At 49.7% G+C, this 25,243-nt stretch overlaps 1 protein-coding gene across 8 annotated transcripts in view; it reads left to right on the forward strand.

The window, feature by feature from the left end:
• GRAMD1B (GRAM domain containing 1B) overlaps nucleotides 1-25,243 on the forward strand; it is a 186,566-nt gene that overhangs the window by 115,910 nt on the left and 45,413 nt on the right. For 7 of the 8 annotated variants that reach the window (XM_024975271.2, XM_024975268.2, XM_010812450.4 and 4 more), the window contains one exon: nucleotides 21,496-21,706. In XM_024975271.2, coding sequence (XP_024831039.1) covers nucleotides 21,496-21,706 — 211 coding nt within the window. Of the gene's footprint in view, nucleotides 1-697; nucleotides 989-21,495; nucleotides 21,707-25,243 lie in introns of those variants that run through there. The other variant, XM_005215956.4, reaches the window with a different exon arrangement.

Genomic DNA, 25,243 nt, shown 5'->3' on the forward strand with positions numbered 1-25,243 from the left:
GCCGCTTAGAGTTTGAAATGACCATGCTTTGTCGTGGATGTAATTGTTTTACTTGTTAAGGCTCTGACCCACAGGTATCACGGCCTGCTGCCTTGGAAGTCCGGGGTAGGCTTCCCTGAAGAGTCCCGGTCATTTTCTGTGGTCTCCAATGCCGCCGCTTTCCCTTCCTCTGTTCCCAAGGCTCAGGCAATAAGCGCAGCTGTCATCCTTTGAAAGATGCAAGGCTCTATTTTGAGCCAGGCACTTGTGTTTTGATTTAGTATCACCTCCTTGATACAGGTTGACCTAATAGGCAACACCTGGGAAATAATTGGTGGCAGCAAAGGGAGCAGAATCTCTCGGGAGCATCATCTGGTGTTTTGTCAGATTGGGGGATGGAGAGGAAATAACGGCGCTCGCCGCCCCAGCGGCTCGGTCCTCCAGGGCGGCATGAATAATTGAGAGCGAGCAAGCTGACTGCACCGAAGAGTTGCTTATGTAAAGCGGCAGGCGGCGGCGGCGGCGGCGGGGTGTGCGCGCGCGTTTCTGCGTGCGTGTGTGCGAGTGTGTCCGCGCGCCGGAGGGGTGCGTGGCTGAGTGTGTCTGTGCGCTGTGCGCGTGCGTGCAGGATCCGGGAACAGCTGTCTTGGGAGGGAGTCCGAGGGAGAGAGAGAAAAGGAGTGAGGGCTGGGAGAGAGGGGCTCGGCGGTGTTCTGGTTCGACTGCAAGACCACGCCAAATACCGGCCGCAGGGGAGGGAGGGGGGTAGAAATTGACGGGGAGTCATGCTTACCATTCCAGAGCGGTTGGCAACAGCAGAGAAAGGAAGCTCCCCCAGCTTGTGAGCGCCCTGCCCCCCGCCGTTAGCCACAGGGCCGTGGGATGGTCATGGAGGTGCGTGCCCTCCGGCGCCCCCAGGGCCCCCGCTCCCCGCCCCCGCCCCCCACTGCCCAGTGCATGAATGAATGAGCTCTGCACTGTGCTCCACTACCTTCCCAATGGCTGCCAGGTTAGTGCTCACTCTTGCTGACGCTTGTGTGTGCGTGTATGTATATGTCAGTCCATCTTTGTTCCCTCCGCGCATTTTTTTTTTTTTTTGGAAGGGGGGCCTATGCCCAGGGGTCGGATGGGGGCCCCGGGGGCTGGAGCAAGGGCCTGTCTCTCTGGCTGCCGAGCTGTTTCCAGCTGGCGCAGGCCACCGGAACCGCCGAGAACACAGACCTTTCCAGGCACAGTAAATCCGGAGTCCATGTTGTTTGCTTCTGTTCTGTGTTGGGGGGATCCAAAAGCAGCCGGGGTGACATCATGCTACAGAGATGCCTCATTCTTTTTCCTCCCTGGCTCTTTTCTCTCCCCCTTCCTCACCTTCCTCAGGGCAGCACTGCCTGAGCTGAGCCGTAGAGCCGGGAGGGGTGGGCCCAGGGCGGCTGGAGGGAGGGGTGGGGTTCAGGCTGATGGAGTCCCCTTGGCCATAGAGACTTATTCAAGGGCCTGTAACTTGGAGAAAAAAGGGCAGAGGATTGCATTCTGGGGCGACCAGGCCGGAGCTTCTGGGGGAGGTGTGGACAGGCCATGTGCTCCTCTAGGTCTCCACCCACTGACTTAACTCTGGGGTGCCCCTGGTGGGGGAGAGGTGACCAGAGCAGAGGTGAGGCCACCTTCTCACAGACAGATACTGCTTCTTTGATGGATGGCTCTGGCTAACGGGAGGAGAGGATGAGAGGGCAAGTTGATAGCTCCAGTCTCAGGGAAATAAAGGGATTTGTTTATTCTTTGGCTTAGCCGGCATTTGGCTCAGAGATTTGCCATGTGTTTTCAGAAAATAGATACCCAGTGGCTGGGCCTTACTCCCCCACACCTCCTTGCATTGTTAGTTATTTGCTTGATTTAGGCAAGTGGAGGGTGGGGGAGGATTTGAAGCTCTGTCTCCTCGGAGACTCAGCCAGGCGCTTAGCCAGGGCTGGGGGGAAGGGATCTTCGCTTCTTTACCTTCTGTGACACTTCGCAGCAAACTGCTTCTGTGGACACCCCCTGGCTCCTCCGCTTCCCACCTCCCTCTCCCGGCTAGCCTGGAGGTGGGCATGCCTTCCTCCTTTGCCTTGGATAGTACTCTGTGGGTTGGAGAAGTTTAGGACCCGGGTGGAAGGAGCTGGCCTTGAAGGAAAGGGGGAGAAAGGGGTGTTTCAGGGAGCTGCCGTGGCAGGAGTATGTCAGTGTTGAGGCCATGGACAGTGGTACCCCACTGGGAGAGAATGAAGGAGTGGGAGCTTCTGTCATCCTACCTGGGAGAAAAGCTCCTCCTGTTCCTGGCCCTACGAATGTTCTGTGCAGGCAAGAGCCAACTTGCAGCCCCTTTCCTCAGCCTTGGAGTTGTCAAGCACAGGTGCCTTATTGGTGGGTCACAGACACACCCTCCTCCCCAGCTTGACAGAGGAGAGGCAGACGCACCGCACTGATCTTTCAAGGTCACACACTGTTCGGCCAGGGGTTGCCAGCTGTTTCTGTAAGACGCAGAGCATAGATACTTTAGGCATTGTGACCCAGGCCGTCTCCGTTGCGATGACTCAACACTACTTTGTACAGCAGAAGCAGCCACAGACATAGAAGGACAAACGCACATGGCTGTGTTCCCAATAAAACCTCATTTATGGACTCTGAAATTTCCATTTCATACAATTTTCACACATCACAAGATAGGCTTTTTACCCCCAACCGTTTAAAGATGTTAAGAACCATTTTTAGCTCGTGGGTCACACAAAATGGGTGTTGGGCTGGATTTGGCCCTTGGGTCATAATTTGCTGACCTGTGAATTAGTCCTGATTAGAATGGCCTGATGATCACCTGAGACCTCCCTGAGAAAGTGTGAAAGACGTGAGCGGCCTTCACCTTGCTCATGTTTGCACACACACACATCCTTCTATATGGTGACAGACAGAGGGCTGAATGAATTCACTTTTCCTAGTGACCTCAGATGGAAGCTCACTGTTCTGCTCTTGGCCAGCCAGGTGAAACCTCAGCTTTTCTGCAAGTCAGGCAGTTAGGGTCCAAGGAGCAAGTGTTTGGACTGGAAGGAGGAAAGCATTTGCACTTGAGAGCATTGCTGTGGTTCCGTATCTGTCCTGGAGATGCTCATATAAAGGTTCAGAATTGGAATATAACCTGAGTTGGGCTGAGAGCTGAGTGGATTCTTCATCATTCCACCAGAACTTGAGTTTGTCCAGGAGGGGGAAGGAATGGTGGGCGCGGGGAGTATCTCTTGTAGGGATACAAGCATACTTTGTGCATCCAGGCACTCTCTGTAGCCCCAAGGCTGTAGCCAGAGATATGTAAGAGACCAGTGACTAATTCTAGATTCCTCTGATTCAGAAGATGACTCCAAAAATATATGTTTGCAGTCTCATTTCCAGAGCACATGGAGTGATGGTTCTGCTCTATTCTGAGCTCATCAGAAAACTTATTTGCTGTTCTACAACCGTGTCTGGGCTCCATAGTTAAAGGGGGATTGAGGAACTGGAATTCATTTAGAGGAGAGTGAACCCCTTGGCTGAGGGGTAGGCTGGAGAGACTAGCAAGTCTGAAGGAGAAAAGGCTGAGGGAGCACAAAAGCCACTTTAAAAGTGCATTTGGAAGAGAAATGTGATTTATTCTACACCTGCCAAGGGGGCAGATATGTGGGACCTTTGGTGGGAAGCCACAGGAAACAGATTGAGCTTAAAATAAGAACAGTTGTCCAAAGGTGAAATGAGTTACATCATCAGTTAATTCTCTCCCTGTCACTTGAGGTAGACTGTAAACAAAGATTAGGTGGAGATGTAGGAGAAATGATTTTAAACTTCTAAAAATAGGTTTGAGGCCTTAGATGCATTCTATCCAAGGAGGGAGAATAGGAACAGAGGTGGTGCTGTAGTTAATGAACCGACCTCAAGTCTGGGAAAGCTGGAATAAAAGAAAATGGCGTTGAGTGCATTATAACAAGGTTTTTTGTTTTTTTGTTTAATCACAAAGAACTTCCTGATGGTTGCAGGAGACAATGAGAAGGATCATAGAGGAAAGCCCTGGAATTTTGTACTCTGAATATATTTTATTTTAAAGAAGGCTACTGATAAGAGCGGACATTCATCCCTCAGTTTCTATGTTCTTTAAAAATTTTTTAAATTGGGATTTCTTGACAGTCCAATGATCAAGACTCTGTACTTCCACTGCCATGGCCCAGGTTTGATTCCTGGTCAAGGAGCCAAGATCTTGCAAGCCATGTGGCTCAGCCAAAAAAAAAAAAATTTTTTTATTAAAATTTTGTGTGCTTAAAACTTTTTATTGAAGTATAATATACACACACATATATGCAGAAAATTGCACATATCACAAGCATAGAGCTTGATAAATTTTTGCAAACTAAATACACCTGTGTAACCAGCACCAGCTCAAGATATATTTTACTTAAGATTTTTTTAATGTGGACCCTTTTTAAAGTCTTTGTTGAATCTGTTACAACATTGCTTCTGTTGTTTATGTTTTTGTTTTTGGGGCCATGAAGCCTCTGAGATCTTAGCTCCCTGAGCAGGGATCGAACCTGTGCCCCCTGCGTTGGAAGGCGAAGTCCTCATCATTGGACCACCAGGCAAGACCCAGGATACAAAGCTACTGTGAACATCTGGGAAGCCCCTCCCACTCCCCTTCTGAATATATTTATATGAGGGTACAGCCTCTCTGGGTGACATAGATGTCTGCCAGCAAATGGACAGATTGGCTGAGCCTCCTACAGACCTCTTGGTTCTAAAATTTCTATGATCTTACTTGCTTCAGTCTTTTTAGTCGTATCCGACTCTTTGCAACCCTATGGACTCCAGCCCGCCAGGCTCCTCTGTCCACGGGATTCTCCAAGCAAGAATACTAGAGTGGGTTGCATGCCCTTCTCCAGGGGATCTGCCCAAACCTAGGGATCGAACCTGCATCTCTTGTGTCTCCTGCATTGCAGACAGGTTCTTTACCCACTAAGCCACTTGAGAAGCCCAACGTAATGGTTCTTCTTCAGCTCTGTTTCTGTTTGTTCTCTACCAGAAAGTGAGTCAGAACTGGGTTTGAATCCACAGGGTCTGGAGGGGTTTAGCCACTTGCTTAGCTCAGACAGCAAGGTTAGGAAGGAGCCGCAGGAGGGAAAAATATGCCAAATGCTGCTCTGTACCCCTGGGCACCTACACTTTGCACACCACCTGGACTGCCGGCCTGGTTGGGACTTTGTCCTGACAGCCAGCCCCGGCCTCTGGTCCCTCCAGTGGCGTTGCCCTGACCAGAGGGAAAGCGGGTGATGCTGAAATAACTAGGGGCCTGACTGCCTGGTGGCTCAGATGGTAAACAATCTGCCTGCATTGTGGGAGACCTGGGTTCGATCCCTGGGTCGGGAAGATCCCCTGAAGAAAGAACTGGCAGCCCACTCCAGTGTTCTGGCCTGAAAAATCCGGTGGACAAAGGAGCCTAGCGGACTTCAGTCTACAGGATTGCAGAGAGTCGACACGACTGAGCGACTAACACACACACCCCCCAGACTGCCTGGATCCTGTTTCTGGATCCTTTGCTGGATTTAGATCTGGGTTCCTTTGAGAGAACGCTCTGCTCTCAGGAGTTCACCATGTGTCCTGTATATGCTTTTTATCACCCCCACCCCACTTCTCTGTGGGGGGCTAGGCCACATTCACATCCAATCTTCTCACAGGTTGAAGCTGAAGTGCAGAGAGGAGGGATTGGCTCCCAGATCACACACAGGGAGGGCTTCCCTGATAGCTCAGTTGATAAAGAATCCACCTGCAATGCAGGAGACCCCAGTTTGATTCCTGGGTCAGGAAGATCCACTGGAGAAAGGATAGGCTACCCACTCCAGTATTCTTGGGCTTCCCTTGTGGCTCAGCTCAGCTTGTAAAGAATCTGCCTGCAATGCAGGAGACCTGGATTCAATCCCTGGGTTGGGAAGATTCCCTGGAGAAGGGAGAGGCTATCCACTCCAATATTCTGGCCTGGAGAATTCCATGGACTATATAGTCCATGGAGTTGCAAAGAGTTAGACACAACTGAGCAATCTTCACTTCACACACAGGGAAAGGAGCCAAACCAGGACTGCCTGGCTTCCTTGACAGGTGACTGGGGGAACTGTTTTGATTGACTCCATGTAGCTCCAGTACTCTTGCCTGGAAAATCCCATGGATGGAGGAGCCTGGTAGGCTGCAGACCATGGGGTCGCTAAGAGTCGGACACGACTGAGCGACTTCACTTTCACTTTTCACTTTCATGCATTGGAGAAGGAAATGGCAACCCACTCCAGTGTTGTTGCCTGGAGAATCCCAGGGACCGCGGAGCCTGGTGGGCTGCCATCTATGGGGTCGCACAGAGTCCGACACGACTGAAGCGACTTAGCAGCAGCATGTAGCTCTTACTGCAGGGTTAGTTAATTACACGTCTGTCTCTCTCACAGGTGATAGATTCCTTAAAGAAAAAGACTGAGTCCCTCATGCCTAGAGCATTATCTGGCTTGGAGTGTGTCTCTTCAGCTGTTAATTGGATGAATGGATGGATGGATGGATGAACAGATGAAGGAACGGATGGATTCTGCACAAGCTCTTTGTAGCTTTAGTAGCAACATTTCTCTTGCAGAAGTTGGGGGTGGGGCCCTTGTGGATCAAACTTAGTCGAAGCCAGAAGTTCTATTCAGTTGAATTCCCTGCCTTGTCCCAGTGGTTTGTGGTATTGAGGCTTCCGAAATATTTTGAGTGGATTGTACTTATATTTGATTGAGATTGATAGTCAAGTGTAAATGTATTAAGTTCCTCTTGTGTATTCAGTATCATGTTTAATAATGTGTATTTAATCCTGTGTATCTACAAAGAACCACAACACAGTTGGCTGTCCCGTGGGGTCCTCAGGGAGAATGTGTAAAACACGGGAGACGCATACGTAGTAGGTGTTCAGTAATGGCCGGTTTAACGACACCCAATCAGCAAAGTTAGCTTAATTTCTAAAGACTGTAAAGCTCAGAGATAGCTGGATGGAAAACGATCACCAAGAATCGTGGAGAACTAAGGACCACGGGGCTTAAAACTTTGGAGCTGTTCTAACATGTACGCAGCCACCTAGTGGGTGCTCTCTCCTTGGAAACCTGAGGTGTGGGGATTGGGTGGCTGTTGTCAGGGCCTCGAAGAGGGAGCTCCTGCATCCAGTGGGGGTTGGGATTGCATGCCCACTAAGGCCGCTTCCAGACTGCAGACTGTCATTATAGATCAGTTCAGCCAGCACTGCCTGCAAACCCGCAGGACTCTCTCCCAGACTTTAGGTTTGTCCTGCTGTGAACAGCCTCAGAAGGGAACTTGTCCGTCATCAGTAAGTGCCTGTGTTTCATTTCAGCATCTCCTGCTTCATGCTAAGTCTTTGTCCTCCTAGCCCTGTGGAAGTGGGGGCTAGCTAAAGGTGTGAATAGCGGCAGTTTGTGTTTTACTCCTGGTCTTTGCTTCGTGGACAGGACGGAATGTAGAAACAGGATGCAGTTCCTTAACTGGAAATTCACTCCCTACTTCTAACCCCCCTTTTGCCTCCGTAAACAGATTATAGGGACCCCTTTACTTTGGGGATGTGCTGCTTTTTTTTTTTAAGCTTCTGTCCCCCATCCTAGTAAGCTAGGTTGTGATCATCCAACAGGCAAGGAACACAGATACATGGAAAGATAAAGGGACTTTTCTCAAGGGTACACGAAACAGCACAGAATTTAAACTCAGATATGTACGCTTATGTCTAGACAAAGTGACTAGGCCAGCAAAGTCTGGAAGTGATGTCACATTTTAGTTTTCATGGATCCAGAAATCAGAATAAGAACCAATGGGCTGGTATTCTCAGAAGGCAGATCTGGGGCAAGCTTGAGAAAGAAATCTCTTAATGGAGTAGCTGAACAGTGGTTGTTGAAAGAGCTCATTCCTTTATTCATGCAATACATATCTGTGACCCCACTGAGCTGGAGGCACTGGGGAACCACACAGTAGACAAGGCCCCGGCCCCTACGGGGTGTTCAGTCCAGTGTAAGCAACTGAATGACAACAACAACAAATAAAGACAACTCCCAGTCCTGACAAGTGCCGTGGAGTGGGGAAGTGGAATGATGTGAGGACGACCTCCTGGAGACAGGGAGGGCACCGTAGATGCAGGGGTTCTTCAAGACAGGCTACTCTAGGGAGGGGACGTTTGAATTTTGACTTAAAGGTTGAAAAGGAATCCGAGTTCAGAACTGTAGGGGGAGAGTTCTGGGGCAGGGGTGAACTTGGTGTGTTTGAGGAACAGAAAGATCCAAGGAGGCCAGAACAGAGGGAAGGAGAAAGTGGTACAATAGAAGTTGAGGGAGATCCCTGAGTGTGGATCCCAGGAATGGACTGCTGGCCATCAAGTCCATCCCTCCAGAAGGTGAGGCCAAGGACACAGAATGGATTTGGTGCAGCCTGTGCACCCTTTGGGCAAAACTATTCGTGTCCACTGGTTCTGTTGCGTCATCAATTTTCAGAGGTTATCGTCATTTGTTCCTCTTTGAAACGTCCATAGGATGACTGGAGCTCTGGCTTGTCCCTCAGCTCTGGCCGGACTCAAATGAACTTACTTTGTTCTTGTCAGAAGGGGGAAAGTGGGTCAGGCTGTTTTGGCATTTCAGGCATGGAGTCCTGGTTCTACTGCAGGCCCTGGTCTCCATGGAAATGAAAAATAGTGTTTGTCATGCCTGTTCCTGGATTGAATTCCAAACTCTGGGCTGAACAGAAGCTTCAGGAAAGCCAGGGAGTAGGGGAGTGGGGTGGATGGAGCCTGTGGCCACTGTGATGAGAATCTGCCCTCCTTGGCTTGTGTTGGAAAAGGCAGGCAACCTTTGCCCAGTCTCTGACCCTCTCTTCACCCATCACCTCTCTGAACCAGAAACACCAGTAAAAGGGTAACTGATACCCTTCTGCCTTTCTCCTTGGCCAAAGACTTTCCATGGACCTTGTCTTTTTGTTAATTGGTCAATTAATAAATTCATCAACAACTGAAGTCACTGCTAAGATCTTCTCCACAAGTACTTTTCCAGGCTTAAGTTAACTCCCTAATGAGAATGTATCTAGTATGTACCTGCCGTGTGCTCAGTCGTGTCCTACTCGTTGCAACCCCATAGACTGTAGCCCGCCCGGCTCCTCTGTCCGTGGGATTTCCCAGGCAAGAATACTGAAGTGGGTTGCCATTTCCTCCTCCAGGGGACCTTCCTGATCCAGGGATCAAACCCCAATCTCCTGCATCTGCAGGTGGATCCTTTACCCCGCATCACCTGGGAAGCCTCCATCGAGTACCTAGAAGGCATTAGACGGCTGGCTGCAGATGTTTTGGATGGGCTCTGCTACCTTTCATTCCTTTTGTAGGATTTTTTTTTTTTTTAATTAACTTCACATAGGTACTTGAACAAGATAGGGATGGAAGAATGAGTCAGTGGAAATTGTTGGCCATAAAAAGTGCCCTGAATTGTCTACACAGTAGCTACAGAGATGGGGACCCAGTGAGGGACAGTGCAGAGAGGGGGTGGGGGCTGGGCCATGTGGACCCTTTGAGCCAATATTGGGGTGACCATTGGCCACATAGTGAGTCTGGAGAATTGTCGAGCTTCCGTTTGTAAAGTGTCCCTGCCCTTGGTCTGATCTGGTAACGATCTAGTTCTGCGTTCTTGGTTCCAAATTTCAAACAGAACCTGTCCCTGAACACTGTGTCTATTTCACCCAAAGGCCCAACTTGGAAAGCCCCCAGGGCATTTCAGCAAGTTACTAGCACAGAAAAGAGGGAACGAGCTGTTCATCTCTGTCAGAATCTTGGTCTTCTGGCAGTGGAGGGAGACCCACTCTGTGTCACGGTCTGAAGTTGTATTGTATGAATTGTGGCAGGAAGGAAGAGCATTATCCTTAACCTTGCTGAAATGTAGCATGATGCTACATTCTGGCCAGAGTGTGGTGTGCTGGAACCAGGCTGAGAGAGACCTGCTTTAGCGTAAGTTGGGAAGAGAGCTTCTATGCCATAAACAATGCATGCTGTATATGCTGAGTCACTTCAGTTGTGTCCCATTCTGTGACCCCGTTGACTGTAGCCCACCAGGCTCTCCTTCTGTGCGTGGGATTCTCCAGGCAAGAATAAAACAGACCAGCAAAAAGTGCCAACAGCAACAAAAGGGCATCTCTTTAGAGGCTGTCTGGCCCTTCTCTTCAACCAGGTAATCACAGTGTGACACATAAGGCACCATTGGCTTTTTCTCCCTTAAACAAGGAATTGGACCCAGTGGCAAAGTTGTTGCCAGGTCTAGGTTCTAAGTGCTAGGCTCTCAAAGAGTGAGCTCTGTACATGGTCACCAGGCGGTCCTCTTAGGGGAACTGTACTACATTTTCTGTCCTTTCCAAACCCCACCCCATCTGCTATCCTAAAAAGCGTGGGGAGGGGGGAATGTCACTGAGACTTCCCCTACTGAGCACCCCGTCCGGCTTCCTGCTAACCCCTTGGTGGACAGTCACATCATCTCTCTGGACCTGTGCTTCATCCATAACAGAGAGAGGACTGGATCAGATGAGCCCTTCTAACTCTGGAACAGTCATCCCTGAGACTGTGGTTTTGTATTCATGGGTAAAGAAGGCCAAGACCAAGAGCTTCAGGACATTGTAACAAGAACTGAACAGGCCTGGGAAGTTTTTTGTTTGTTTGTTTGTTTGTTTGTTTCCTAAATGACTTGGTATTTTGCTCTCCAGGGAGGAGAGCCCAAGGGGAGCGTGGAGCCCAATTAGGATTTGTGATCTGGGCCATTTTTCTTCTTTACAAAGTTCTGATTGGGTCTGCCCTTCCCATCTTCTGTGCTGTGTGCATTTAATGGGTACAGAGCCACTATGTGACAAGCAGGAACACAGAGAGGAATCGAAAATCAACCATCTTCAGGGAATTCCCCTAAATTCTGAATTTGGATCCATTTTAGGTGGACAGATTTAATGGAGGCATTTGCAGGTAGCATGGAAATTTCATGCAAATGTTATGCAAATACACCTGTGGGCCTTCCTGTCTCAGACACTCGAACATGTGCTATAGGAAAATTCAAAGTGGAGCTGGCTAATTTGCATGGATATTTGCAGTGCTATTATAAAGAAGTGAGGAGGATTACTGATGAGACTTCCGAATTGTCATGGGGATGGGAGGTGCATGGCTGGTTAACAGAATAGTCAGCTGTTGGGAATTAGGGACAACTGGATATCAGAATCAGCTTTAACTCGATGATACTAAGGGCAAGGAGGGATGAGGTGCTTGTAGTATGGCTGTGGGCACGGGATCTCATGATTAATTATCAAGCTCCTGCACCAAAAGAAGGTGTGTTGTGTCATGTTATTGGTTAGTCATTAAGTTGTGTCTGACTCTTTGTGACTCTGTGGACTGTAGCCCACCAGGCGTCTCTGTCCATGTAATTTCCCAGGCAAGAATACTGGAAGGCATTGCCATTTCCTTTTCTGGGGGATCTTCCCAACCCAGGGATCATACCTGTATCTCCTGTATTGGCAGGCAGATTCTTTACCACTGAGCCACTAGGGAGGTCCATAGTTTTGAGAACCACACCTTCATGCCCAGTCCCAGCAACCCTGGGGTCTTCTCCATCGGCAATTCCTCTGACAAGCTCTTCACGACCCAGATAATCACGATGGTGTGATCACTGACCTAGAGCCAGACATCCTGGAATGTGAAGTCAAGTGGGCCTTAGAAAGCATCACTACGAACAAAGCTAGTGGAGGTGATGGAATTCCAGTTGAGCTATTTCAAATCCTGAAAGATGATGCTGTGAAAGTGCTGCACTCAATATGCCAGCAAATTTGGAAAACTCAGCAGTGGCCACAGGACTGGAAAAGGTCAGTTTTCATTCCAATCCCAAAGAAAGGCAATGCCAAAGAATGCTCAAACTACCGCACAATTGCACTCATCTCACACGCTAGTAAAATAATGCTCAAAATTCTCCAAGCCAGGCTTCAGCAATATGTGAACTGTGAACTTCCTGATGTTCAAGCTGGTTTTAGAAAAGGCAGAGGAACCAGAGATCAAATTGCCAATATCTGCTGGATCATGGAAGAAGCAAGAGAGTTCCAGAAAAACATCTATTTCTGCTTTATTGACTATGCCAAAGCCTTTGACTGTGTGGATCACAATAGACTGTGGAAAATTCTGAAAGAGATGGGAATACCAGACCACCTGATCTGCCTCTTGAGAAATCTGTATGCAGGTCAGGAAGCAACAGTTAGAACTGGACATGGAACAACAGACTGGTTCCAAATAGGAAAAGGAGTATATCAAGGCTGTATCTTGTCACCCTGCTTATTTAACTTCTATGCAGAGTACATCATGAGAAACGCTGGACTGGAAGAAACACAAGTTGGAATCAAGATTGCCGGGAGAAATCTCAATAACCTCAGATATGCAGATGACACCACCCTTATGGCAGAAAGTGAAGAGGAACTCAAAAGCCTCTTGATGAAAGTGAAAGTGGAGAGTGAAAATGTTGGCTTAAAGCTCAACACTTAGAAAACGAAGATCATGGCATCTGGTCCCATCACTTCATGGGAAATAGATGAGGAAACAGTGGAAACAGTGTCAGACTTTATTTTGGGGGGCTCCAAAATCACTGCAGATGGTGACTGCAGCCATGAAATTAAAAGATGCTTACTCCTTGGAAGGAAAGTTATGACCAACCTAGATAGCATATTCAAAAGCAGAGACATTACTTTGCGAACAAAGGTCCGTCTAGTCAAGGCTATGGTTTTTCCAGTGGTCAGGTATGGATGTGAGAGTTAGACTGTGAAGAAAGCTGAGCACTGAAGAATTGATGCTTTTGAACTGTGGTGTTGGAGAAGACTCTTGAGAGTCCCTTGGACTGCAAGGAGATCCAACCAGTCCATTCTGAAGGAGATCAGCCCTGGGATTTCTTTGGAAGGAGTGATGCTAAAGCCGAAACTCCAGTACTTTGGCCACCTCATGCGAAGAGTTGACTCATTGGAAAAGACTGATGCTGGGAGGGATTGGTGGTAGGAGGAGAAGGGGATGACAGAGGATGAGATGGCTGGATGGCATCACTGACCCGATGGACGTGAGTCTGGGTGAACTCCGGGAGTTGGTGATGGACAGGGAGGCCTGGCGTGCTGCGATTCATGGGGTCGCCAAGAGTCGGACACAACTGAGCGACTGAACTGAACTGACAAGCTCAGCTGATTTTCTGTTCCAGCGAGTCCACCCACCCAGTAGACACTGAACAGCTAATATACTAAAGAGATTTATAAACAGATTTATCCCTTGATACTTACACGATTAGTCCATGGGAACACTCGTTCTCAAATTTTGGAGTGCGTCAGAATGAGCTATGGTGCTTGTTTTCAATGCAGATTCACAAGACGGTTTCCTGGAAATTGTCATTTATTGAGTGGAGTGCGGTTGGGATTTTGCACTTCAAGGAAGCATCCCAGTTGGATTTGGTTCCCACTTAGGAAGATCCCTTGGAGAAGGGAAAGGCCACCCACTCCAGTATTGTGGCCTGGACAATTCCATGGACTATATAGTCCATGGGGTCGCAAATAATCTAGCGTGACTGAGCGATTTTCACTAGGAAGTAATAGGGCTTCCATGGTGACTCAGACGGTAAAGAATCTGCCTGCAATGTAGAAAACCTGGGTTCAGTCCCTGGGTCAGGAAGATCCCCTGGAGAAGGGAATGGCTACCTACTCCAGTATTCTTGTCTGAAGAATCCCATGGACAGGGGAGCCTGGAGGGCTGCACTCCATGGGGTCACAAAGAGTCAGACACGATTGAGCAACTAACACTTTCACTTTGATGGGAATTAATATTTGGGAGCATTCAAAGCATGTTCATAGACCACTCTGAGGGAAAAGGGCAAGAATAATCCAGTTTTTACAGAGAGGAACAAAAACCTTAATACTATCAGCTCAGAAATATTTATTGAGCATTCATTATGTCTCAGGCACTACACTAAAGATCTGTGTCACTTGTGTTATTTCATTTAACACAACAGTCCTCTGGGATAGGTATCCATGTTTTTCATTTGTCCTATGAGGAAAATAAGGCTTAGGGGCCAGGTTTGTACAGCAAGTTGCAGAGCTGGGCCTCAACCCTGAGCCTGCTGACTCCACACACTGGCATTAATCCTGACCCTGCAGGGCCCAGGCAGGCCTTCAGCAAACTGTTTCAGTTGAAACTGGCTTTCTAAATTTCTAATCCGATGCTGTATCAGAGTAGGGTGCCCTGGAATGTATCGGGCAGTCTTCTAATGCTATACAATGTGCCTGTACAGCACATTGAAACTGTGACAGCCGTTAAGTTTGATCAGCCAGGTATTCGCAGAACTGGGCCCAGGGGGAACCAGAAAGTGAACATGAAGAATCTGGGGGTGGGGAGGAGGGGTCTGATTGGGGATGAGCCAGAGCTGGAAGGCTCTGTGGCCAGAGACCCCGGATGGAGCTGCTGGGGGTAGGGCAGCCAGTACATACCTTGAAATCTCTGGGGTAGAAACAGTTGACTTCACTGCAAGCAAATGAGTTAACCTAGGTGAGGAGCCACCGGACCTGTTCTGCTCGGGGATCTGAGACTGTGTGGGTAGCTGATCAGGAAGCTGGCTTGCTGGCACTGTCTACCCGGGCCAACACGACCACACCGGGCGGGAGGATGGGAACAGGATGCCAAGCGGACGGGGGCTGTGGCTCCCGTGTCTCCAGTGGGGGTGGGAGATGCAGCCAGGAAAGTCGCCGCAGAAAGCCAAGGGCCTTGGTCCTCTTTCCCTGGGCCCCTGTTTCTTGGGGACTTCAGGCAGACCTAACTGTGGGAAGCCAGGACCGAACTGTAGCATGTGGGACTGTGGTCAGACTTTAGGAAGCACTGTTTGTTAGCAAGGTAACCGGGAGAGGAGTTAACATTGTCTTGTTGGAGGTTTTAAAACAGGAGAGATGGGAAGTGAGTGAATGACCTCTGGGCCCCTTGCAATGGGTTAAAAGTGACTAGGGGAGGTCGTCTCAGCTGACCTAATATTGGGGAAAGCTGATGATGACAAGAATCTTTTTCTAAGTACTCACTTACGTACGTCATGCTTCAGAGGCACACAGTTCCTTGTAATGTGCTATGTACTCCATGCTCTCTTATATTTTAGGCTTTCACACCTTTGTTCTTGCTGATGTTTTGGCTTATTTATTTACATATTTTGATTTTTCAGGAACCTTCTCTTCCTGCTACCATGCCCTTCACCTGGCTCACTCTGACACATTTTCCAGGACCCAGCTTAAATCCCAAGGGCCATATCTTCAAGGCAGCGTTTATGGACCCCTGTCTAAGACGCCTTTCCTCTTTCCTGTCACACTGCTTGTTGCTTTTATTAAAATGAGAGGAACATGTGTCTAGCTCTTCCTGATGGCAGTGTCCCAAGCATAAAGATCCTTTCTCACTCACCAGTGTGAACCTGAACTTGAACGCCTAGGATTATGCCAGGTGCTCAGTGTATGTTTGTAGAACAGAAGACCCAGGTAAGAAGTTCTGTCACCTAGGCCAGGCACACAACCTCTATTGCTCAGGTTGCTTACGTGAAATTAAGAGTTGGTTATATTAACTCTAAAATCTACGAGGGGAGTTCTTAGTCCACTAGCTCCTCCAATCCTTGTCTTCCTTTTCTTTCTACAGCAAATCTACAGTCATGTTTAGCTTTAAAACCTGCAGATTTTGAAATATAATGTATTACTATTGTTAATAAGGATGGCCGAATCAGATTAAAGGCGAATCGTGGAGTTTGTTGGAAAGACAATATTACAGATTATAAGATTCATCAGAATAGGTTTTATTTGTTCAGCAGGACAGCTGAATCTGTAGAATGGAGTGCCTTTAAAAGAGTTTTAGGGGGAAAACCAAATATTGTATATTAATGCATATATGTGGGATCTGAAAAAATTGATATAGATGGTCTTATTTACAAAGCAGAAACAGAGACATGGACATAGAGAACAAATGCATTGACACCAAGGGGGGAAAGGGGGTGGGATGAATTGGGATTGACAGATATGCATTATTGATACTATGTATAAAATAGATAACTAATGAGAACCTACTGTAGAGCAGGGGGAACTCTGCTGAATGCTCTGTGGTGTCCTGAATAGGAAAGAAATCCATAAAAAGAGGGGATTGTGTAATGTATAGCTGCTTCACTTTGCTATACAGCAGAAACTAACACATTTTAAAGCAGCTATACTCCAGTAAAGCTTTTTTTAAAAAATAAGAGTTTTAGGAGGAATTTCCTGGCAGTCCAGTGATCAGGACTTAGCAGTTTCCCTGCTAAGGGCCTGGGTTCAATCTCTGGTCAGGGAACTAAGATCCTACGAGCCGCACAGGGTGGCCAAAGTGGGGGCGGGGGGAAGCTTAGTAAAAGAGTTTTGTTGTTGCTGTTCAGTCGCTCAGTTGTGACCCCATGGACTGCAGCACACCAGGCTTCCCTGTCCTTCACCATCTCCCAGAGCTTGCTCAAACTCATGTCCACTGAGTCAGGATGCCAGCCAACCATCCTGTTCTCTGTCATCCCCTTCTCCTCCTGCCTTCAGTCTTTCCCAGCATCAGGGTCTTTTTAAATTACTCAGTTGGCTCTTCACGTCAGGTGGCCAGAGTATTGGAGCTTGAGTCCTTTCAGCACCAGTCCTTCCAGTCCAGCAAATCTAGTGGTGGTTTTGCTGAGTTAGGGCTCTAGTAGCTCCAAGCATTTTCTTCTCATTTAGTGAGGGATCAGAGTGGAGGAGGAGCATGGGGTAGGGGATAAGAATGCTTTTGGGCTCGTCTTGAGTGTGAGCGTTGTGTGGGAAGGTCTGGTGTCAGGTGGACGAGTATGGGAGGGATCTGGGGACAGGCTTCGATGGCTGAGGCAGAGCGTGTGCGGGTAGGAGCGGCCAAGCAGGAGCTCTCAAGGGTACTTGGAGGTGATAGTTGGGGAATTTCTGACCGTAGTTTGAAGTTCACATTATTCCAAGAAGGGTAGAAAACCAGAGAGAGGAGGGTGGCTAAAAATGACAGCTTTACTTTTTGTAAAAAGTTCATTTTGACAGCAACATAGGGAATGGATGGAAGCCTGGAGGCAGAAAGTTGATTCTTCTTTCCATTCACCCAGCTCACCATCAGTCCTTGTGATCTATCCTACATTCGCTTTACTCAGCAAACAAGCATTATTGAATGCTTGGTTCTGAGCACAGGCTCTGTAATCAGTAGGCCCACATTTGATCAGTCCTCTCCTGCCCCTTACCCATCTGTGTGACGCTGGGCAAACTACTTACTCTGTCAGTTGTTCAGTTTAGCACCTGAAAAGTAGGACTAGCAACACCCCTAAATACTTGGCAGGGTGGTTTGAAAGATTAAATTAGATAATGCTTAATAAGTGCTTGCCATTATGCCAGGAGCTCATAAACGTTCATGAACTTAGCTATTTGTGTTCATAGTAGCAGGTTGGCGGTACAAATGCGGGAGCTGTCGTGATCCTGGGGGCTGTTAAAGCCGTGGGTGGTGTGGAGAGCTGCCCCGGAAGGAGACTCGGTGCAGATGGTAGCTGAGCTCATGCTGTTAATACTTACAGAGCATCCTGGTGAACCATGAGGAAGGTGCAGAGGCACGTGCCCCCAGGAGTGGCAGCTCTTCTCTTTAACACCAGGCAGAGTGTGATCAGTGCTTTGGTCAGTTCATTGGTGAAGATTTAGAAAAGCCTTTTGGAGAAGGTGGGGTTGAATTGGGTCCTAAAGGATGAATGAGACTCCATTGGGTAGATGTGAAGGGAGAGTGTTTCCTGCACAAGTGGTGAACAGTGGGGGAGTCAGAAAGAGGATGCATGCTAAGAAAACTATGGGGAGATAAGCAGGCCTGGAAGATAGGAACTCTTGTTTTTTTCTGGCTGCACTGGGTCTTCGTTGCTGCACTCAGGCTTTCTCTAGTTGCACTGAGCAGGGGCTTCTCTCTGTTGTGACGTGCAGGCTTCTCATTGCTGTGGCTTCTCTTGGTGCGGAGCACGGGCTCTAGGTGCTCAGGTTTCAATAGTTGCGGCTCTTGGGCTTAGTGACCTTGAGGCATGTGGAATCTTCCTAGCCCAGGGATCAAATCCACGTCCCCTGCATTGGCAGGTGGATTCTTAGCCACTGGACCAGCAGGGGAGTCCAGTGGGGACTCTTTAAGTGAGTACAGAGAGAAAGTATTGAGGTCTAGGTAACTGTCAAAGGATTTTTGGTAGAGAACTTTGAATTCCATTCTGAGGATTTGAGACTTTAATATGAATGTCAGTAAGAGGGCAGATAGGTAGTATCAAGCTTTTATTTAGGAAGACTTTTAAAAAGGACAAAGATATGAATGGTCACAAAAGAGGGAAGGCGAGGAGAAAACCACTCAGAAGGTTCTTAGAAAACTCTAGGGCAGAAGCATTGAGAACTTGAACTAGGACCCTGGGAAAAGAAGGAAAGGATGCATTCCAGAACTTTAAGGAAATGGAATTGATGGGATTCAGTGACTCACCTTTTGTGGGGGGACATGGAAGTGGTGAGTTTGCAGCCTGAGAGACTAGGAAGTGGTGGTGCCACTGAGGACGGGCCGTAGTGGGAGGAGGCTTGGGAGGAGAGACCACCTGCCCGGCTCTGAATCCGAGGTGCTCGTGAGATACCCGTTTAGAGGAGCTGTCCTGTTGGCAGCAGGTTGTTGGGCTGAAGCTAACAGATGTGATTTGGGTCAGAAGCAGGTAGAGGAGTCCTTTGATTCCAGGCATAGTTGAAGTCACAGAAAACAGGAAATGGCTTGGGCGGTGAAGAGCCCACCTTTGGAGAGGAACTGAATTATAGGCAGAAAGGCGAGAGTGGAACTAATTGCTGAGACAGGAAGAGGAATAGGAGAGGTGTGTGTCATCAGGAAGAAGGGGAGAGATTTTCAAGAGCAACGCAAATGATCAACAGCCTTATAAGCACAGAGATGGAAGTGGCACATGAGCGTGTAAATTGTTGATTGACATGTTGAAAGCAGCGTCTTTGGGTGACATATGGAGGGTCAGCTGACAGGGATCACTAAGGGTGGAGGATATCTCATGGACATGTCCATCCTGGGTGCCTGAGAGGCAAGAGGTTTTGGATAGTTGGGTACGTTTCCTCCAGGTTGGGATTTTTTGCCCACCCCTTGCTTGAATCTCAACAGCCACTTATCAGCAGGGATGCAGAGTTTGAGGAAGGATAAAGGGACCTCCTTTCTATTCCCAAGGCTGGAATGACTGTGTGTGAGGATGTCTTATCTCAGAAAAAGACGGGAGCCCACCTGTGGGTTCATATGTCTGAGATGGGCTTGTGCAAGGTGTCATCCACTCTCTAGTTAGTCCTTCTCTGAGTACACTGGGTGAGGTTAGGGGCAGAGTTCCTGGCTGTTGTTCCAGCAGAGCAGTCTTAGGAGATGGTGTCAGCCCTGGAGTACTTGGCCATGGGTTGAAATTGGCTTGAAAGAAAGGGGGCTGCCCCAGGGAGATGAGCGCCTGAGTCCGCTCTTTGGATGGGTCCAAGAATCCACTTGCCACCGTTTTAATGTTCCGCTTTTCCAGCTGAAGGAAAGGAACGTAATTTCCTTTCTCCAGGTTTTGTCGTAGTGGATGACAAGGTAGAGGGTAAGGATGTTGGCAATGTGGTGAGACCTGGAAGAGCCGCTTGTTGTAAATCCTAGTTGTTGTTGGTACTGTAACGAGTTTCAAATTCTGTTTGGGGTAAAGCACAGCATTGGCCACAAGTGTCTCCACACATCCTCTCGCGGTTCGTTTTTCCCTTTTGTTTCTGCTCTGCATCAGCTTCCTTCCAGGAGTCAAAGGCTCACCCTTGTCCCGCTGCTGCCCTCCTCCCACACTTGCTGGCTGGGGCTTTGGGGCTCCCCTCCTGTCCTCCCTGCCGAGGATCCCCAGGTGGAAGGTTCTGCCCAAAGGGGATGGTTTTCATTGCAAATGGGTCCAGTGGGCCATCTGAGGTTGCAGCTGGATCTTCATGCAAATGGCAGAGTTCCCCAGCCTGCACTCCACTCGCTTAGGGAGGGCCCAGAGTGTTTCCTGGGGCCCTGATGGCCTTGGATCTGGCAGTGCCCAAAGTCTGACGCTGCCCTTGACTGCCCACTTCTCAGCCCCTCCCCTTGTGCTTCTTTGGCCTTCCTGTCTCCTGTGTGTTTTCCATCTCTTTCCTACATAACCTTTCCTTTCCCCATTTTCTCAGAGCAAAGCAAACACCTGTTAGAACTTGGCTGCATCGAGTTTTCCTCTCCACTTCCTTCCTTCATCTCCTCTAGTCCTTTAAGAACACAAGATAAATATTTATAAAGTGCACAAGCCTTGGTATGAGGGGATTTGGTGGGTGTATAAGGTAGTTGTTGGAAATGAATTTGGGGGAGGGGACATAGCATGTGGGAACTTCCGCTGTGTTTACCTTTGCCCTGGGCAAGGGGAGCAGGAGATAACATGCTAAGTCACTTCAGTTGTGTCCGACTCTGTGCAACCCCATAGACGGCAGCCCACCAGGCTCCCCCATCCCTGGGATTCTCCAGGCAAGAACAGTGGAGTGGGTTGCCATTTCCTTCTCCAGTGCATGAAAGTGAAAGTGAAGTCGCTCAGTTCTGTCCGACTCTTAGCAACCCCATGGATTGCAGCCTAACAGGCTCCTCCATCCATGGGATTTTCCAAGCAAGAGTACTGGAATGGGGTGCCATTGCCTTCTCTGGGAGATAACATAGCTTGCAAGGAAATAGACGTGTGGGCGAGTTACAAGTCAGAAGACCCAGATTTCGTTTCTAAGCCCTCTGTGATCGGAGGACACTTGGTTCTCTTTGCCATGTACTGGTCTTTATTTTAAAAATAGGAATTGTGGCACTTGTCATTACTACCTTGGTGAAATGATTCCTTAAATGCTTTGGAAAGTGGGATTATTTTTGTTATTTTTTTATGGGCAGATATCTGTGAGGCAAAATGTAGAACTGAATTTTGCAGCATGTATAAAATGAGCTGATAGTATTGATAAATGATCTCTAATGAGTCTAATGAGTCTAATGAGACTCTAATGAGTCTCTCAGCTCTTATATTCCGTTTTCCCTAGACAATTCTTGGCATATAATGGGGGGAGATGGTAGGTCCTAACAAAATTTGGTGGATGGACAGACAGATGGATGGCTGGATGAACGAATCTCTAAATGTCTAATCGCCCTACTTATACCCCTTCCTACTGCTATTTCCATTTCACGTGGGCGCCACCGCCCCCTCCTGGCCAGCAGCAGTATTACTGTGCAGTCCATAGGTGGGCCATAGCTGGGCCCTTTCGTCCCTATTTCTCCCCAGCCCCAAACCCTGGCTCCCTGAGCTGGCTCCTTGGGACCTGTCTTTGGCCCTCAATTACTGACAGCTTGTCTTTCCTGCCCCTCCCTGTTACCCCACTCCCTCTCTCCGTCTGCCCCTGCAGCACTGCCAGTAACTCCAACCGCAGCACGCCAGCCTGCTCCCCCATCCTCCGGAAGCGGTCTCGCTCACCAACCCCGCAGAACGTAGACGGAGACACCATGGTGGAGAAGGGCTCAGATCACTCCTCGGACAAGTCGCCGTCCACTCCGGAGCAGGGCGTGCAGCGCAGCTGCTCCTCACAGTCCGGCCGCAGTGGTGGCAAAAACTCCAAGGTGAGCCTGACCCGCCGGCCACTCTGTCCTTGCTCATTAGCTGGCTGCAGGGAGGCTGGCGTTGGGGGAACAGTGAGGTAGAGAACCCCTTCGTGGAGGGACCTGACGTGATTGACCAGCTCTAGTGTACCAGAGAGAGCCTCTGTTCTGTGAGGTGAGAGTGGGAGGCAGGGGAGAACCCCTATTAAATCTTGATCTTCTTAGCTTAGCCCTCAGAGAGGCCCCAGGAGCTAGTAAAAGGATTCCACAATGACCAGTGTCTCTCATTAGGGGCGAGGGAGGCTCACAAGCCTTGAGATTTGGAGGAGGCGAGCTCTGGGGGTTAGGTGGAGGTCATCTCTTCAGCACTGCTACCGTTTCCAAATTTGGTGTGGAAGGGAACATTATTTGGGACAAATACAGTGCTGGGAAGGGAGTCCTCAGGGACCATTGCAGAATGCTGTATTGACCTTGGCCTTGGCCATCACCCAGCCTTATCTTCGGTAATAACCCACCTGGTACCCACCTGGCCAAGAAGAGGGCGACAGGGCTGTCCACCCCTCCCAAGTATGTCCTTGTTACCACCTGAGCCCCCGTTTGCCTAAGGGGGCCTGGGCTACTTATGCTTCCACAAAGAGTCGTCCGCCCCCCCCCCCCCCCCCGCCCCTTTAGTCCTTTGGGAGGCAGACGATGTCTCTGCCTTGAAGCTCCTTAAAGGAGCTTCTCTTTCCCTCTTGACTCACAGTCCCTGGGGAGGTGGGGAGACCCTGGGAGGCTCGGGAGCTGGCATCCCAGCTGAATTTGTCTTTTGATTTCTTGTTCTTCCTCTTCTTCCCCACCATCCCCCAAATACCTTCTTTGCATGCATGGTCTTAGTCTCACAAGCGCCTCTCAAAAGTAAGCCATCTTTTGTCTCTGTCTTCGGTCTCCCCTCCGGTGTTGAATTGTCTGTAGTGCTCCGCACCCCACCCTCCGCCCCCTGCCCAGTTTGGCCCATGTGTCTTGCTTGGTCCCTTTCCCAGAAGGGCCAGCCCCACTGACCCTGGCAGGCTGGCTGAGGTCACCAAGGGACCATTCCCACTGCACCTGGAGTCAGAGAACAGACCCGCCCCCATCCTCCCCACCCCACCCCTAACCCCGTCTCTGCCTGCTCCCCAAACACTGCCTCGGCAGGGAGTCTGTCCCCTCCTTACATGGTGCCGTTGAGAAGCAGAGTCCTGCCGGGGCTTAGTTTCACTCCTTTGGGGAAGGGAGGCTCCGGATCTGGTGGAGCAGTGGGACCTGATGCCTGCTGCTCAGGTGAGTTGATTGAAGCTCACAGATTCCCCTACGTGAGTTCCCTGATACAGTAGAGCGACCCTAGGAGCTCACCTTAGCCACTCCTTCCTTCTGCTTGCTCAGCCTGAGCGCTCCTCACTGCTTCCATCCACCGTCCAGCCTGCGGCTCGTGGTGTTCTTAGGATCCTGGCTCGTGATCAGAGGGGAACGTTTTTCCCAGAGGGCATGGTGCCAACACTGGAAGGTCATGGACATAGACAGCCCCTACCAGGCCCTGCATAGATGTGATCAGGTCAGGGAGCCTGTGCCAAGAGTCTACCCGGGACCCCAGGATTTGAGAAGCCTAAGGAGAACTTAGAGGGAGTGGAGGATGAATAGTAGGTGTTTCAGAACAGCGGGGCTCAGGAAATGATACCCACAGGGGAAGCGGGTGGCTACAGCCTAGAGAAAAGAGAGCTGAGAGGTGAACTTAATCATAGTCTCAAGCCTCTGTTTTGGGGAGCAGCAGGATAAACAGCTGTTCCGCTTCCTGAGGGGTGAACGAGAGGTTACAGGGCTAATCCTGCAGTCTGTGACCTTGAGGGTAAAAGCTCATCTTAGCTCTAAGGATTTTGAATGACGGCTGCTGGCTGTGGGCAGGAGGAGGAAACTGTGCCTGTACTGAGCAGGCCCCCAGGAGTCTGCTGTGGGTTTGGGACTTAACGGTGCAGGGCTGTGGGACGGACGGGTCTGGAGATGACCTCTGTCCACCCCTCCAGAATGCCTCAGTCCGTTGGCTGGGGAGAGGGCAGATGCTGCTGGACAAGGTGTCTGGTTATTGTTCCTCTGCCTCTGCCCACAGGGCGTGTACCTTTGCCATCCTAAGGTCAAGCCTCGAGCTTCCTCACCCTCTTACCCCTGTGCCAAGGCACTCAGCGAGCAGAACACTTACTTATGGTCAATAGCACTCACAGAGTGCCTCTTTTGGTCAGGTGATGAGGTTGAAAGGAGCATCCAATAATGGGGGGTTTTAAAACTTGTAAGTAGTAGATCTTCTGTAAGAAAGGAATATGAAGACCAGATTCTCACCCCCAGGCAGCGTCCAGTCTGGAGAGAGAGATAAGTAACACAGATTATCCACATTGTCTGTTCCCAGATTATCCACAAACCAAACCTGACCTTAAGGACCACAGGAGTAGTTGGGATGCTCCGTGAATTCAAAGGCAGGGGAGAGCTCATGTCTGAGGCAGGGAGCTGGTGCCCAGAGCTGGGCTAGAACTCCCAGTAGGATTGTGGAGGGGCACAAGGGGGCCTCAGAAGGGACCGGGACCTGAGTGTAAACCCAGAGTGCATCTCGGCCCCTTTCCTGCTGAGGAGCTGAAGAGGGAAGGAACGAGCTCCCCGCCTCCCCACCCCATTCATCACTGACACCCCAGCAGTTAACAAGGACTGAGTTGTGCGGGGAGGGTACCGTGCCACCCCAGGGAGACGTGGTTGCAGCCATGGTCGGTCTGGGACAGACTTCGAAGATGACACCTGAGGACCAGTATAGAAATCAGGTTCTGCAAGGTCAGTGCCTGGAGCAGAGAGCGAGGGAAAGCTACAAGGGGGAGAGAAAGGGAGGAGGAGGGTCTTGTGGTGGGAACACCCCATCCCCCATGGAGCATTTTTTCAGGTTGACCCCATGTACCCACAAGGAGGGGTCTCGCGGCTAGAGCTATCGTCACTGTTCTCACAGCCAGGCCACCTCTCTCCCTGTGTCACCTGCACCTTTTAGGGGAGATGACCTCATATACTCTTCAGACGGACTAGAGAGTGCCCCCACTTTTCCCTGGAGCCAGACCTCACTCACAGTGTCTGTCTCCTCTTCTCCGCACCCCCGTTTCCTTGTGTGTTAATACGTTGGAGTTGGACTAGGTAGCCGGGGAGGTCTTGCTCCTGTGACTCTGTAGCTATCCCGGTGCAGCTGACCCTGGCTGGGGCAGCCCTGCCCAGAGCCCAGGGCTGGACATCAAGGCCCAGTTCTGTTCCAGGACCCCTTAGTTGGTGCCACCTCCCAGCTTCTGCTCTGTAGTGCTGGCCTGCGGCCACCAGGGGGAGCCCCGCAGCCGTTGCCTGCCCCACCAGCTCCTGAACTGGGTACCGAGCTGTCTGGTAGGACCCAGGCTGGTCCCTGCCTGGCCCCGCATTGTGGCTCCCTGCGCTGGGTGTGCAGTGTCACGGGCTCTGTAGCTCTGGTGTGCCTTTAACCTTTTGACCCTCGCCCTGTTTTTCGATCCTAATTTTTGTGGTTTCCTTTCC

Source organism: Bos taurus, chromosome 15 (assembly GCF_002263795.3).
Source record: "Bos taurus isolate L1 Dominette 01449 registration number 42190680 breed Hereford chromosome 15, ARS-UCD2.0, whole genome shotgun sequence".
NCBI lineage: Eukaryota > Metazoa > Chordata > Mammalia > Artiodactyla > Bovidae > Bos > Bos taurus.